This window comes from Delphinus delphis, chromosome 2 (assembly GCF_949987515.2).
Source record: "Delphinus delphis chromosome 2, mDelDel1.2, whole genome shotgun sequence".
NCBI lineage: Eukaryota > Metazoa > Chordata > Mammalia > Artiodactyla > Delphinidae > Delphinus > Delphinus delphis.
In genome coordinates, this window is record NC_082684.1 from 173,624,672 (window position 1) to 173,642,142 (window position 17,471).

Genomic DNA, 17,471 nt, shown 5'->3' on the forward strand with positions numbered 1-17,471 from the left:
GTGGGCGTTCATTGCACTGCAGCGCGGGATGCTGGATGTTAGAGGGAAACTGGAGGAAATAGGACGTGACAAGATACCAAAGGAGAAAAGTTTGCGCAGACAGAGGCAACCTACGGGTGGAAAGCTAGCAAGAGCCCTTACCTCAAGAAACGTAGTATCCCACTGTTATGCACTCTGTGTCTCCTTTTTTAAAAATCTTCTTCCAGATACACATGCTTTCTCCTAACAGTTATTTCCTCTTTCCCCTTAAAGCACACAGTTAAGAAGGCAGGCTCTGGAGTCAGATGACTGGAATTCAAACCCCAAATTCCAGGCTCCACCAGTCTTATTAGCTGTGTGAACTTGGGCAACTAAATCTCTCCATGCCTCAATTTCCTCAATGGGAATAATTTTAAAACCTACCTTGTGGGGTTGTTGTGAGATTTAAGTGAAATCCATGTAAACCACTTACAGGCCGGAAACAGTTTGAGTCACCCCAAATCAGTGTGTGAGCGCCATTCGGGCAACTCGGATCTCTGGTGATCCAGTGAAAGAAATTCTGCGCAGGACAAGGGAAGCGATCTACTTGTTAGGTCGTCCTCCGGGAATCTGATCCTGGCCCTGGGCTGGAGACCACCCCCGAAAGACCACGGAGACGAAAGTTGGACCTGGTCCACGCGGATCCTGATCTGGGCTCTGGGCACCTCCCCCAGACGGCACTACCAGCCTGATCTGAGAAACTTAGATAATTTTGAGGAGTATGTTAACAATGGGAGATGGGGAAGTCTGAGGTGTGCCTGGGGAAGGAATACTGGCTGAAAATTGTTCAAATTTCATGAAAACTATGAACTACTGTTTTTAAAGACATTTACATTGGAAAAAGAAGTACAACTATTTGCAAGTGACACCGCTGTGTTATTAGAAAAGCCTAATGAATCCACAAAAAAGCTACTGGAACTAGTTGCAGGATAGAAGGCCAATGTAACAAAAAGTCAATCCTTTCATACATTCTAGAAATGAACAACTGGAAATTGAAATTTAGAGTAAAACAATCTAATGCTTACCAGCATCCCAAACCGTGAAATATAGAGGGATAAATTTAACAAAACGTGCAAGACCCGTACACTGAACACTATAAACCACTGTCAAGAGAAAGTGAAGACCTAAGTAAATAGCTATTCTATGTTCGTGAATTGGAAGACTCAAGTTGTTCAATTGTCAGTTCTCTCCAAATCCCAGCAGAATATTTTTTAATTTGACAAGATAACTCTAAAATTGATACAGAAATGTGTAGTAAGAATGAAGTTGGAACACATACATATCTGTTTTCAACAGTATAAAACTACAGTTTACAGGACAGTGGGGTAGGCATAAGGATAGACCAAGTATTTAACCAAGACAACGAAAATAGGTCCATACAAAGACTTGGACACCAACGTTCATAGCAGTTTTATTTTATTTTATTTTATTTTATTTTTGCGGTACGTGGCCCTCTCACTGCTGTGGCTTCTCCCATTGCGGAGCACAGGCTCAGCGGCCATGGCTCACGGGCCCAGCCACTCTGTGGCATATGGGATCTTCTCAGACCGGGGCACAAACCCGTGTACCCTGGATCGGCAGGCGGACTCTCAACCACTGCGCCACTAAGGAAGCCCATAGCAGTTTTATTCATAGTTGCCCCAAACTGAAAATAATCCATGTCCATCAACATGTGAATGGATAAACAAATGGTAGTATGTTCATACAATGGAATATGACAGCAATGAAAAGGTGCAAACTACTGAGCATGCAACATGAATGAATCTAAAAAACTCTGCTGAGCAAAAGCAGAAAGATTACTTAGTATATGATTTCATTTATATGAAACTAGAAAAGGAAAATCTAATATACAGTGACAAGAAACAGGAAAGTTGTTGCCTGGTGCTGGGGATGTGTGCAAAGAGAACAGGCTGGGAATAGACACAGGAATCCTTTCGGAATAATGTAAGTGTTCTGTTTGTTGATTGTGGTGTTACACAGGTGTATACATCTGTCAAAACTCATCACACTAAACACATAAAGCAGATGCATTTTATGTATATAAATTATTACTTAGAGTCAATTTTAGTGTCATGCGTAATAAATATTTTAAAGTGTAAAATTTACAATATTGATATGTTTAGCATAAAACCCAAATTTTGTGGCAGAATGAGTTTGTATATTACAGTTAATAGTTTCTCCTCCAATTATTTCTTTAAAACATTGAATATGACATGAGATGTAACATTTTCAGAGTGGCTATATTTTTTAACAAAGTTGAATATAACATTTTGGGGAAAAAACTTTGAAATATCCTAAGAGTAAATTACATGCCAACAGACTTCTAAAACTGTCCCTTTAAAAAGTAAATAATTTACTGTATACCACGTACCAATAGGGGGTACCAAAATGAATGAAAAATGGGGCCTGTCCTCAAAAAACCTACAGTGCTTTTTAGTGGATAAGAAACTCACACAAATGTATTCCAAGATAATGTCAGAAACATACCACCTTTCATACGCCAGGCACTTCCACTGATTTAATCCATACAACAATCTTCACAGATAGGTATTATTAACCACATTTTCAAATGAGGCAGTTGAACTCTGGAGGGATTAAGAAACTTGCCCAAGGTCAGAAGCTAATAAGTAGAGATTTTGATGCTCTTCCTGACACCAAAGTCCGTATTCTATCATCAAATGCAGAGTAAGAGAAATTGAAAAGTGAATCGCGGAGTGCTATGGGAATGACTTGTCTGGGGGCTCAGAAAATCACTTTTGAATACTTGAAGAATGAGTATGATTCCAACAGACAGATTGCAGGAGGATCTTGCAGGCTGAGGGCTCACCATGAACATGGGGGTGGGAAAAACAAAGAAGCTTGAGGATAAGTGAGTTGTGCACTTTGACTAAATCTTAAAAGTATCAGGCGAGACTAGAAACACGTTGAGAACCACTCTATTTTAAAAGGCAGGAGTGAATTTCTGAAGACTGGAGAGAAGGAAAATCATACTGAAGAAACCTCTTTCCCAGGGTTAATATGGCAGCAGAGTGAACTGAATGCAGAAGGTATGAGGGATGCAGGAAATGAGATGAGTTTCAGTCTGAGAGAGAAATGATACAGCCCAGAGCTAGGTTGGTGGTCAACTTCAGCATGAAGAGGGGAATGAATAAGGAAATATCTTGAGACACAGCAGAGTCCCCCAAAAAAGGGTTTCATTTGCTTATTTGTTGAAGCAAAGGGGCAATAAGATATGAAGAGGCTGATTGTCTATGTGAAATAGGCTATTTCATGAAGCAAGATCCCTGTGGTTGTGAGAGGGTTAGCGATTAAGAACATAGATGGAGGAATTAGGTTTCAAAAAGAGAAAGGACCCTTCTTTCTCAGACAGGCATGAAGGAAGTGGAGATGGAGGTATTTTGAGGCAGGGAAAAGAAAGTTGAGGTGGGAGCCTGCTTGAAAGCAAGGTGTCCCCAAAGCAAAAAAAGATTTGGAATAGCTTTCTACATATAACGTTGTTTCACTTTTCAAAACATCTTTTATCAATCTACACATTAGCCCTGTCTTTAGGGTAAAAATGGATTAGTTAGCTTGGCTTCAGAGCTGTCTACTATAACCTGAACCCAGGGGAGCCAATCGAACATTTATCTCTTAGGAAGTGCCCGTCACCAAAATACTCTGACCCAGCTAAGAAGGTCTGTCCATTGTCTGTAAACTGATCTGGCTAACTTTTAATCCAAACTTCCATTCTTTTCTCCCTACCCAAACTGCTATTTTCCCATTCCTGTTTGTGTAAGTCTCATTCACTCTTCAAGGCTACATTCAATACCAGTGTTTTCAAGTGGCTTTCGCTGATTGCTTCAGCTCATACTGGATCCTTATTCTTCCACAGAATTAGTTTGTACTGATAATGTGTCATCCATTTTAGCAGCTAATTATATATTGTCTTCTGCTTTTACTTAACACACTTGTGTGTGTTTTGGCTGTGGGGAAGAATTGCATACCACTGATCATGAACGACTGTATTTTTATTTTTATTTTTAATTTTTTTTTGTGGTACGCGGGCCTCTCACTGCTGTGGCCTCTCCTGTTGAGGAGCACAGGCTCCGGACGCGCAGGCTCAGCGGCCATGGCTCACGGGCGCAGCCGCTCCGTGGCATGTGGGATCTTCCCGGACCGGGGCACGAACCCGTGTCCCCTGCATCGGCAGGCGGACCCTCAACCACTGCGCCACCAGGGAAGCCCCAGTAATTCACTCTTTTATTGCTGGGAAGTATTCTATTGTATGGATATACCACAGTTTGTTTATCCGTTCACCACATAATTTATCTACTCATGCTTAGATATTTGGTTTTTTTCCAGTTACAAATAAAGCATCAATGAACATTCGTTGACAAGTCTTTGTTGGATCTATACTTTCATTTTTCTTAGGTAAATACTTAGGAGTGGAATGACTGGCTTGCATGGTTGGTATATGCCTAACCTTTTAAGAAACTGCCAAAATGGGCTTCCCTGGTGGTGCAGTGGTTAAGTATCCACCTGCCAATGCAGGGGACACGGGTTCGAGCCCTGGTCCGGGAAGATCCCACATGCCGCGGAGCAACTGGGCCCGTGAGCCACAACTACTCAGCCTGCGCGTCTGGAGCCTGTGCTCCCAACAAGAGAGGCCGCGATAGTGAGAGGCCCGCGTACCACGACGAAGAGTGGCCCCCGCTTGCCGCAACTAGAGAAAGCTCTCGCACAGAAACGAAGACCCAACACAGCCAAAAATAAATTAATTAATTTAAAAAATAAATAAATAGTAAAAAAACCTGCCAAAGTGTTTTCCAAAGGGATTGTACCGTTTTACATTCCCACCAGCCATGTAGGAGACTTTCAGTGGCTCTGCATCCTGGCCAACACTTGGTGTGGTCAGTCTTTGAAATTTTATGTTAATGTATTCTAATTGCTGCGTTGTGCTATCTCATTGTGGTTTTAATTTTCATTTCCCTAATGACTAATGGGCTGATCTTCTTTTCATGTGCTTGTTTGTCAATTGGGTATTTTCTTTGCTTTAGAGACTATTCAGATCTCTTGCCCATTTTCTTAGTGGTACGATCGTGTTCTTATCGTTTCAAGAGTACTTTATATATTCTGGATACAAGTCCTTTATCAGATATATCATGGGCACATATTTTCTCCCAGTTTGTGAGTTGCTTTTGTTTTGATGAAGTCCTATTTACTAATTTTTTTCTTTGATAGATTATGTCTTTGATGTCATATCTAAAACTCTTGCTTAACCCAAGGTCACAAAATATTTTGTGCAGTTTTCTTGTGGAAGATTAATAGTTTGGAGTTCTACATTCAGGCCTGTAATCCATTTTGAGTTAATTTTTGTATATGGTGTGAAATATAGATTGAAATTCATGTTTTTGCTTATAGATATCCAAGTGTTCCAGTATCATTTGTTGAAAACCTATCCTTTCTCTGCTGAACTGCCTTTGTATGTTTGTCAAAAATCAGATGTCCATATATGTATGGAAGTATTTCTCAAATGTCTATTTTGTTCCATTGATTGATTTGTCTATCCTTATACCGGTACCATACTGTCTTGATTATCATAGCTTTAAAACAAATCTTGAAATCAGAGTTAATGATTTGTGTTGGTGACAGTGTTAGTGACCGTGTTAGTAATGCTAGTGATATAATGTGATATGTAATGCGTGTTTTTAGCATATAGTGATAAAACTTAAGTAGGCTTGATGTGGTTATTTCAACAGGATAAGAACAATGATATCATTAATGGGAAGTGATGTCAGTAACTGAAGAGAAAAAAACAATTAAAAATTTTAACCAGTTTTTCTATTTGTAAGTATCACAATAGGAATGAATATGAGAGAGAAGAAAGCTGGTAGATTCAAGAAGAGAGTATTTATAAAATGCAGCTGAAGTGAGTAAGGGAAGTACAGCTGAAAGCAAATACAAGGAGAACGAGAACTGAAATGTTAAGAGTGAGAAACCTCTAAACACAGAGGTACTAATCTAGAAAATGATAAATTGAGCACTGTATTTTGGGAGGAATGTTGGATTAATTTAATTTTTTATTGATGTGAAAAGTGAGGCACAGTGATGTCATTACCTAGAGCTTACTAGCATCTCCTCTAAAATAGAATCAATCCTACAAATGTGGTTCTAGGCAGAAAGTTGAAAGTCCAACCTTTGTAAGTAAAATCCTTCTGTTCTATAGTCATATTATTATAAGTAAGAAATTCATTCTCGAAGAACAATTTCATACCTTACAAAATTGATAATGAAAACAAAATGAAAGATACACATATGCTATTATAAACATTAATTATATTAGACTAAACAATATAAAAAGTAGTATTTTAAGTGCTCCTTTGGGGAACATTTGCTACATAGGCACAGATATAGCAAGGGAGCTTTAGAATGAAGCTGCCTTTTTCCTTCTTACATATTTCCTTACAGTAAGCACATTCATTTTTCACTGTGCCCAGAAACTTTGAGCTACCTTCATAATTGGAGTCATCTGTTTTGAAAATCTGTGGCTTATTTTAACATGCCTGGAAGCCTCTGAAAAATCTTTGAATGGTAAATGCTGGGGAGAAGCAGATTCCTTGGTGACGTCTTCATTTTCAAAGATCCTTCATGATACACCAGCTGCAAACTGAGTCAGCGGAACCACCATAAACCCTCACCAACTGTTGAGTATTGCTAATCCAGTTACCCAGTCATTAGCAGTTATTAGGTTAAAGAAGATGTATAATCTTTATAATAAGCAAGGGGTCAAAAGTGGAAGTCAAGAGTTGAGCTAAAATAAATCAAGGGAGTTTATATTTATTATAAAACTATCTTTTGTTGTGAAAAGGCTATTTATAGACCCTTGCATTTTACAGATTGGTCCGACCTGCTCAAAAGAAAACCATGTTAAACCATGTTAGTCAGAAGAAGCAGTTGTTTTAGAATTATTTATTAGGAGAGCCTGGGGAGGTGGGGCAATCTTGCTGGGTAATGACCTGAGGGTGTGGTTTTCAAACATTTTTACCTTCACTCATATTTTTAAGTGATTGTCTAAAAATGTTTCATCAAAACTATAAATTGTTGCAAAGGATATTCTTCCTGGTGATTTTTAAACAGCTTTATTGAGGTATAATTGACATAAAATAATCTGTACATATTTAAAATGTACAATTTGATAAGTATTGATATATATATATCCATGAAACTACTACCACCACTATCAAAATGATGAAGATATACCATCAACCCATCCCTTCCCAATTTCCTCATGCCCCTTGGTCATCTCCAGTGAATCCATCTAGACCCGAAGTTAATTTTGTTAAAGGATTTCAACAAGAAATTACATTTCTTTAATAGAAATAGAGCTATTCAAGTTAACTGTTTCTGTCCTGAGCTTTAGTAGTTTGTGCAGTTGAAGGAATTTGCCATTTCCTTTAAGTTATCTAATTTAGAGTTATAGAGTTGGCCATAATACTCCCTTATTATCTTTTTAATATCTGTAGCATCTGTAGTTACGTCACTTCTCTCATTCCTGAAATTTGTAATTTGTATCTTTTCTCTCTTTTTCCCCTCATCAGTCCGACTATAGTTTTATCAATTTTATTTATTGCCTTTTATTTTCCCCTATTGTTTTTCTGTTTCCTTTTTCATTGTTTTCCTCTCTGATTTTACTGCTTCCCTTCTTCTGCTTTCTTTGGGTTTCATTTGCAATTTTTTCTAGATTCTTAAAACAAAAGCTGAGACAATTGATTTGAGATCTTTTTCCCAGTATATATGCTATATTATAAATATCCCTCTAAATACTGCTATAACTGCTTCCCATAAATTCTGATATGTTGTATTTTCAATATCATTCCATTCACAATACTTCTTATTTTTCATTTTTATTTCTCCTCTGACCAATGGGTTATTTAGAAGTGTTGCCTCAGTTTCCAAATATTTGGGGACTTTTAAATATTCTTCTGTAATTTATTTTTAATTTAATTCTATTGTACTCAGAAAACATACTTTTTATGACTTGAATCCTTTTAAATTTATTGAGATTTGTTTTGTGGCCTGGAATATTCTCTATCTTGATAAGTATGTTATGTGCACTTAAAAAGAATACATAATCAGGGGGCTTCCTGGTGGTGCAGTGGTTGAGAGTCCGCCTGCCAATGCAGGGGACACGGGTTTGTGCCCCGGTCTGGGAAGATCCCACATGCCATGGAGCGGCTAGGCTCGTGAGCCATGGCCGCTGAGCCTGTGCGTCCGGAGCCTGTGCTCTGCAATGGGAGAGGCCACAACAGTGAGAGGCCCACGTACAGCAAAAAAAAGAATACGTAATCAGCTTTCATCAGATGTAGTGTTCTATCAGTTTCAATTAAGACAAGCTGGTTGATAGTTTTATTCAAGCTTCTACAGCCTTACTGACTTCTATCACTATCGAGACAGGGGAGTTGAAATTTCCAACTATAATCATGGAGTTGTCTATTTTTCCTTGAAGTTCTGTCAGTTTTTGTTTTATGTTCTTTGAAGTTGTCACTATATGCAAAACTGTATAGTTTTCTCATATTCTCTTGATTATTTGACTCTCTTTTCATTAGAAAGTGATGTTCTATATTTCTGGTAATAGTCTTTGATCTGAAACCAACTTTGCCTGGCATTGATATAACTGTTCAAGTTTTCTTTTGGTTAGTGTTAGCATGGTATATGTTTATATACCATGACATAGTCGTGTATTTAAAATAGGTTTCTTGTAGATAGCCTGGTAATTTTTTATTAGATGTCAGACGTTGTGTATTTTATCTTGTCAGGTGATGCATATTTTTGGGTTCCAGCATGTCTCCAGTGCTCTGCCCTGTAAACCGTAACAACCTTGGCCCCTCTGGACCTGCAGCTCTGTTTTCTCATCTCAAGGAGACTGAGCTCTACGCCATGGCCTGGAAACTCTATCCAGGCAGTAAACAAGGGCAATCATAAGGCTCCCTTTATTTGTGTCCCACCTCTCAGGGATAACTCTCTTTTTTGCCTGATGTCCAGGGTCACTGACAACTGTTGTTCATATATTTTGTCTGTTTTTTCAGTTGTTTCCAGCAAGATGATAAATCCAATCTCTGTTATTCCATCTTGGCCAAAGGCAAAGTCTGAAACCTATATTGCTCTAATGTTTTTTCTTGACTTTAGCACTAAGACCATCATTATAATATTAAGTAGTAGTGTGAAAATGGGCATTCTTGTATGGCTTCTTTTTATAGAAAAATCATTCTCTTTCACCACTGAGTGCGATGTTAGGTCTAAGTTTTTTGAAGATGCCTTTTGTCAGGTTGAGAAATGTTTCTTCTATTCTTAGTTTGTTGTTTTTATCACAAAGGCTTTTGAATTATGTCAAATGGTATTTTTCTGTACCTATTGAGATTTTCATATGATTTTTCTCTTACGTTCTGTTAGTATTGTCAACTGCGTTGATTTTCAAACGCTAAAGTAACTTTATATTCCTGGGATACTCTCTCCTTAGTCATGATGTATTCTCTTTATATTCCTGTAAATTTCTTTTTTAAAGGATTATTATTATTTCTGTTAATGAGGGATATTGTTTAATGCTTTGTTATAATGTCTTTGTTTTAGTGTCAGGGTAATGTCGGCCTCATAAAATAATTAAGAAATTGTTCCCCACTGAGGTATTTTCTAAAAGATTTTGTAGATGTTTGATATTATTTCTTCCTTACAAGTTTGATAGAATTAACTATTGAATTCATGGGTCTAGAGATTTTTGTGGAGTGTAACTAGGAATTTAATTTCTGTTATTGATATATATATATATATATATATATGTTTTCAGGTTTTGTTTCTTCTTGACCCAGTTGTGATCATTTACATCTTTCAAGGATTTTTTTCCCCCTTTTGCCTATGTTGTCAAATTTATTGGTGTAAAGGTTTTTAAAAGAATATTTCTTTATGAATGTTTTGGTTTAATATTATTTAATTTCTGTAATGTCTTAATTATGGGATCTATAGTCATGTTGCTTCTTTAATTCCTGATACTGGCAGTTTATGTGTTTCCTCTTTATCTTTTGATCTAGATAGAGTGTTATCAATTTTATTGATTTTTTTAAATATTAAATTTTGGTTTTATTGATTTTCTCTATCATTTGTGTTTTATTTCACTGATTTCTGGTTTCACCTTTATTATTTCTCTTTTCCACTTGAGTTCTTTTTCTATCTTCTTAAGGTAGAAGCTTAGCTCATTGACATTAGATGTTTCTTTTCTAATATCTAATGCTTAAACTATTCCTCTAAGCATCACTTTAATTGCATCTCACAAATTTTGATTTGTTTTCACTTTCATCCAGTTCAAAATATTTTCTGATTTTTCTTTGACACATAGGTTATTTAGAACTGTTCTGTTTAATTTTTACATAAATTGAAAAATTTCAGATATCTTTGTTATCTTTCTAAGTTAATTCTGTTTTAGTCAAGGAACAAAATCTATTTAATTTTATCCTTTAAATTATTTTGAGTCATTATAAGGTCCTGCATATTGTCTATCTTTGTTACTGTTCTGTGTCTACTTGGCAAGAATGTTATCTTGCAGAGTTTGGGTGGGCCATCATAAACGTCAATTTGATCAGGTTGGTTGAGAGAGTTCTTCGAGTCTTCTAAGTAATCACTGATTCTCTATTTGTCCTATCTTTACCTGAGAGAGGAGTATTAAAACAGCAAACAAAACTATGGATGTATCTATTTCTCCTATCAGTTCTGTAAATCTTGCTTCCTTTTTTCCAGTTCTGTCTTTAGGTTGATACACAATTGATACTATTATGTCTTGTTGGTGAATTTATGCCTTTATCATTGTACAATGTCATTTATTATCCCTTTTGGTAATTTTGGGGTTTCCCCTCCCTGTGGCACAGTCCAGAAACTGACCGTGGACAGAAAGCTGCGGCAATCATAGGGCTCAGGGCTTGTTCCCTTTCTCCTTGGGATCCCAGTTTGTTGGTCTAGGTCTGAAAGCAGTTGTTCCATACACTTTATCCAGCCTTCTCTTGGTTGTGGTGAAAGGTAAGTCCAGATCCTGTTACTCTCCCATGGCTGGTAACAGAAGTGTGCCAATTTAATCGTGACATATTTTATTACTACATTTAACAGATATTTATGGAACACTTAGTGGAAAGTCTGGAAATATCAAGATAAGAGAGTCACAGACCAATGCTATACAAACAAGTAAAAAGTTATAATAGTGTGGCAGCTTTCAGATATGGCCCCCAAATTCTTTTATACTCCTTCCATCGAAGGTTGGATTTTATTTCCTTTCCCCGTCAGTGCAGATGCTGCCACAGCTTGTCCAGTAGAATATGACTGAAACCCTGCTGTGCCCGCCCCCTAGCTCAGGCCTTAGAAACTGGAGGTTTTCTCTTCCTGCCTCTTGCAATGCGCAGCCTGATATGCTGACACATAGGAGGTTCCCTGTAGGTGTTCTGGGCTGCAGCCCCAGTGACCCCACGGACTGCCAGTATCAGTGGCCAGACAGGTAAGTGTGCAAGCTTTCGAATGACTGCAGCCCCACGTGTAAAGTCATCCCAGCCTTGAGCCACCCCTGCTGACACTGTGTGGAAGAAAGTCAAGCTGTGCCTGCAGAGCTCTGTCAACTTTTTTGATTTGCAAGCAAAGGAAATGATTATTGTTGTCCTAAGTCGCTAAGGTTGGGTGGTTTTTATGTAGTAAAAGACACTTGGAACAAATATAATACCATTAAGTGCTATGATAGAAACGGCCAATAATCAACTAACAAATACTTATTACATGCCTAGTACAGGTCAGGTGCTGAGTTAGGAAAGGCTTTTGGGAATTGAAATTGAGTGGAGGTTTAGAGAGGGCATGGAATCAGAGCAGGAAAGGCAGAACGAATTGCTTGTTTGAAGACATGGAAAGTATGGGGGCATCAGAAAGACTAAAGTAGAGGGGATGAAAAAAGACTTTAAAAAAATGAGGGACTTCCCTGGCAGTCCAGTGATTAAGACTCTGCGCTTCCTGCAGGGGGCATGGGTTCGATCCCACATGCCACTCAGTGTGGCCAAAAATAAATAAATAAATAAAATTTAAAAATGAGATTTTCAGGGGCCAGTTCTGTAAGGATGTAATGCTAAGGAATTAGAATTTAATTATTTCTTTAATGACTGTATTTCCCATAAGCTATACTCCATAAAAGAGCTTTTATCCCTATGATATTTCCAGCATCTAGTATGGTACTTCGTACACATAAGGAGTTAATAAATATTTAGTAAATGACTGAGTGACTGAAGAACCATAGGAGAATTTTAAAGGAATAACATAATCAGATTTGTGTTTTAGAAAAATCATTCCAGCAGGGGTGTGGAGAATGGTTTGGAGACAGGTAGGTGTATTAACTCAGCTGCCATGAGAAAATACCATAGACTGGGTAGCTGAAACAACAGAAATTTATTTATTTTTTACCATTCTAGAGGCTGGAGTCTGAGATCAGGGTGCCAGCATGGTTGGGTTCTGGGGAGCTCTCTCTTCCTGGCTTGCAGATACAGGTGCCTTTTCATTGTGTCCTCACATGGCAGAGAGAAGAGAAAAAGGAAGGTCTCTGGTGTCTATTCTTATAATGGCACTAATCCCACCATGAGGGCCCCAACCTCATGTCCTCATATAAACCTAATTACCTAATTATCTACCAAAGGCTCCACTTCTAAATGTCATCACGTTAGGGGTTAGGACTTCAACATATGAATTCTGTGGGGACACGATTCAGTCCATAGCAGTAGGAAAGGAGAAAAACATAGTAGGAGGTGAATGTAATAATTCATCCAAAGGATGATAAGAGTGTGAACTAGAGTAGTGTTAGTAACATTCTTAGGGTATTTCTTTTCCTAAACCTTAGAATTATAGTTTTTTCCTGGAGTAACTCCACTTGCATGTTGCTGTCTTGTTTTTAAAGACAGAAGAATTTTCAAAGTCAAACAAAAAAAAGGGATTTAACATTTTTAAATTAACCATAGAATTTCATAAACACATATTACAGAAACACTTGAAAGTGTCTCTACAACGATTAAAAAACTATGGTAAAACTAAAAGTGAAACTCATGTATTTAATGTTTCAGGGGATAATAATGGAAAGCTAACCTCAAAATACAAACCACTTGCACTTTTTCTATTTGGTTTTATGTTAACTAATATTTAAAATGTTTATTATTTATAGCATATTAATGATAAAAGCCCCAAAGAGCTATAACCATTCTTCTAGGTCAGAATACATAGATAATGCTATCAAGACTAATAGTCATGTTATTACTTCACTATTTCCAGTGCTCACATATTGATGATCAAGGCTTGAACAATTTGATCACTAGCTTATCGCTGGCAACAGAATTATTCAGCGAAGCACAAAGCACATCCAAATGCATCTTCATAAATATTTGGCTCTGATACATGGCGATTATGATAATGTGCCCCAGACACTAATGCCCGGAAACTTGAGGTAGACACCTGTTTCTGTCAGCCCAGTAATCAAGAACCGGTTTTTGAGAGAGAATGCTCTGCTTCACATACCAAGAGTGATGTTTTGGAAGAACTGTATACTCATCATAATGAAACACAAGCAAGTTTTGGTAATGGCTCCTTAAAATATTAAGAACCGGGGGCACTAATGTACCACACTTTTTACATTGCTGTGTTAACTTTTTTTCTGCTCTTGAAAGACATATAGAATCATCACTAAAATATCTGGAAAATATAAAGTGCCTAAAGAGCAAAATATCACATGTCTTACCATTCAGAGATCATCTGAATATTCTCACCTATTTCCTGTCAGAATTTAAAAGTTGGGGGTATTTTGTAATCTCATATGGTTTTGTAAGCTGCTTTTACAAACTCATGTATTTAGATGTCTGTCTATGTAAATATAGATCTATATTATCACCTTTAATAGCCGGGGAGTTTTTACATTGTGTGTACTATGATTTACTGAACGAATACTAGTTAAAACGATTACTTACATTTATTTAGCACTTGCTGTATGCTGGGCACCTAAGAGCTTCGTTTGTGTGAATCCATTTGATTCTCACAACCTGATTATTACTCCTGTTTCATACCGATGAGGAAACTGAGGCACCAAGAGGGAAGTAGTGTGTCCAATCCCTAAATGTCGGGCATTTTCGTGTTTAACAATGCTCTGATATTATAAACAAGGTTGCCATGAATATATTTGTTCACGTTCTTAAAGAATGTCTTTAGGATGAATTGAAAAAAGTAGAATTGTTGGGTCCAAAGGTACTCACGGTTTTAAAAGCTTGTGTTACATACTTCCAGATATTTCTTGTAGGGAGACTGTAATAATTTCATCCAACATTATGAGTGTACGATTCCCCACATCCCTGACTCTTTTTCATCTTTGTCTCAATGAGAAACACGTATCTAAATGCTACTCTAATCGTCATTTTTCACTTTTAGAAATGGGACTTCATTCTTAATGGATGTTTCTAAGTCCTCGTCATATTCCACAATACCAATCCTGTTGTCCACACGTTGTAAACGTTTACGTGCTACATTCGGAAGTGCTCTAATTTTGGTAGACTTACATAACTTCAATTTACATGCAAGATGCTCTAAGTTCCTTCCAAGAGGGATGCAAAATTCTTTAGAAGATGCTGCTTAACATTTCTACAGGATATAATATTTTTGTAAAGTTATAAATAAAATGACGAAATAGTTTAAGTTATTACGAATCACTAATCAATCGCTAGCTCCATTTTTCAGTTTTCTCTTTTTGCTCGGTTTGGGGCGGGGGGGGCGGGTATCGTAGACCTTCTTGCGCTGTGCCACTGCTTTGCCAATCACCGTAATCGCTTAGTGAGTGCACAGTCAGTAGGTGCCAACGCCCAGCCAGAAGTGCTTTTGACCAAGCCTCCAAAGCGGGCGTTCGGGGCCTCTCGGGAAGGTGCCAGCGCAGCCTCAGCCGCCACGAGCAGCCGCGCGCCCGACACTCCCCTCGTGGGGACTCTGGCCAAGCCGCCCCGCTCACATGACTTCACCGAGCAAGTTCCTTGTCACCGCAGGCAGAGAATTGAACTCACAGCCCTTTTACTTAGATGCCCTCGAGTGAAGGGGCTTCCCTCCCCCTCCCCAGGGACCACAAAGTTGTGACAACCGACGGAACGGGTGGGAGAAAGGGATCTCCCCTCTCCCCAGTCTCGACACCTTTTCTTTCTACTCAGCCTCTGATTCACGCCTGGGCTCGCTAGTCGGCTTCGGCGCGCCCGGAGGACCCCGTCCTCCGGAGGTTCCCGACCAAAGCCAAAGCAGGAAGCGCAGGCATCACGGCCACTCTCCCGTGTAGCTAATCAAAGCGGGGCCGGGCGGAGGGGGCTCTGGAGTTGGGCCGGTTTGGGCGGGGCAGGTTCCGGGCAGGTTCTGGGCAGGCGGCGCCGAGGGCGCCCAGATTCCCGACAGGCTCCGCGCCGGGGGCCTTCGCGGCTCCTTCGCTCCTGTCGCCGCCGCCGACGCCGCGGTAGCTGGGGGTTGGTGAGAGGAGGAGCTGTCGCGGAGCCCTGGGGGTCCGTCTCGGTCGCTGTTTTTGTCTGAGGAGCCTTCCTTCCTCGGTCGTACCCTGACTCCCGCGGTGTCGAGAGGGAGTCCCTGCGGACACCTCAGCACGCAGTGGAGATGCCTCTCTTTGCCACCAATCCCTTCGATCAGGACGTCGGTAGGTGCTTCTGCCGCCCCCTGTCCACCTCCGGCGGACCGCGAGCCCTCTGTGCCCGCACCTGGCGGACGGTCTGGACCCCCGGGCCGGGCGAGTCCTGCCCCTTCCCTGAGGCTCTTTCTGTAAGAGTTTGGAGGAGGTTGGGGGCTCGGCGCATCCTCTTGGAAAGAAGGGGGACTGTGAGAGCCTGGGAAACGGGCCTTGAGCTGGGGCTGTGGGTTCCGAAAGAACTGCTGGAGAGGTGGGTGACGAAGGCCGCGGAGGAACAGCTGGGGCGGGAGCTGGTGCTGGGACGGTGCTTCTGGGAGGACAGAGTCGAGAGCTAGGGAGTCTTCGCTAGCGTAGGATGATAAGCCCTGTGATAGAGTGTTTCCCGGGACACATGTCAGACATCTAGAACTAGGGGAATGTTTTAGGTTGGCTTCCTTAGGGGACTTTAAAATCTGTGATAGAACTGTAGCGGGAGGACAGAGCTTCTGGTTCAGGGTGGACTGTCAGAGATATTGGGAGAGAATGATTAAGATGGAATACTTGGCAACAGTGTAGACGTCATTGGGGGCCGGAGACACTGGGCTGCCTTCCTTGGGTAGGTCTCAGTACTTTAAGTGTGGAAGAGGACCTGGGATCCGAAAATGCTAATTTGTTCTGAATTTGAAATGGTCTATTTTTGGTTTTCTGAGTCATCGGTTTTAGGTACTGATCATACCAATTCAACAGGTTAGTTTGTGTGTGTGTGTGTGTGTGTGTGTGTGTGTGTGTGTGTGTGTTTTCCTGGTCTGAGGGTAATAATTACAGGAGTTTGAGTTTTCAGGGAGAGAATTTTGGGGTGATTTGAATGCTCCTAGCATTTGGGGCGCACACGTGTGGAGTGAAAGCAAGTTAAATACCGTGCCTAATTGCTAGAGTAAAGAAGAATAAGGACACCCTAATGGAGTTGCTTTTCATGTCTTTGTATATCTTAATGATAAAAGGTTTGAATCTTCTTTTTAACTCTAATTTACAGCCTGCCACTGAAGCTTGAAGGTTTGGGTTAAGACTAGAAAAAGGTTCAGTCCCATCCCTGCCGCTGCCTAGCTCAGAGTGGAATCATGGGCAAGTTACTGGAGCCCTTTGAGTCCCAACATCCTTGTCTTTAAAGAGAGGGAAGACGCATTCTGTTTGTGGTTCAGTGGAATAGTATGTGTAGCGGGGCCTCCTACAGTGCCTTTATATGGTGAGCAGCGACTAAATGATAGCTTTCTTCGGTTCCAGTTTAAATGAATGTCCTGAATCTTAGCAGTGGATGGAACTTTAGAGCTGACTAGTAATAGTTAATAAATAACTAATTTGGAAATTACATTTAATTTAATAGGCAGTTAGCACACACTGTTTACAGGACACTGCTCAGTGACATAAGAGAGCGATGAGTAAGCAGCATGCTGCTGCCCTCAAGCAGGTGTGTAACTTACCACGTTAACTTCCAGGGCAAAGGCTTAAAGTAAAACAATTTCTTAACACCTTCTTCTTCTGTTTCCAGCACCTTGATCTAGTTTTCATGTTGGTATGTAATCTAGCTTCCAATTACCCAATCACTTTTATATCCTGTTGCCTTTTGAACCCACATTTCCATTGGATTCTTAATGTCACACCTTTCCCAGTACCTACACCACCCAGTTCAGACACAGGCTCCTTCTTGCTTTTATACTTTTGCTTGTATTATTTCTTCTACCTTTCTTCACCTACTTATGATTAAAAGTCAACTCAGAATCCA

General features: G+C 39.7%; 1 protein-coding gene across 1 annotated transcript in view; it reads left to right on the forward strand.

Moving 5' to 3' along the window:
* The first annotated feature begins 15,511 nt into the window (after positions 1-15,511).
* The window catches only part of STAM (signal transducing adaptor molecule), a 71,807-nt gene continuing 69,847 nt past the window's right edge, over positions 15,512-17,471 (forward strand). Inside the window, exon 1 of the mRNA XM_060006314.1 lies at positions 15,512-15,721. Within this exon, the coding sequence (XP_059862297.1) occupies positions 15,682-15,721 (40 nt within the window). The 5' untranslated portion in view covers positions 15,512-15,681. The remainder of the gene's footprint in view (positions 15,722-17,471) is intronic.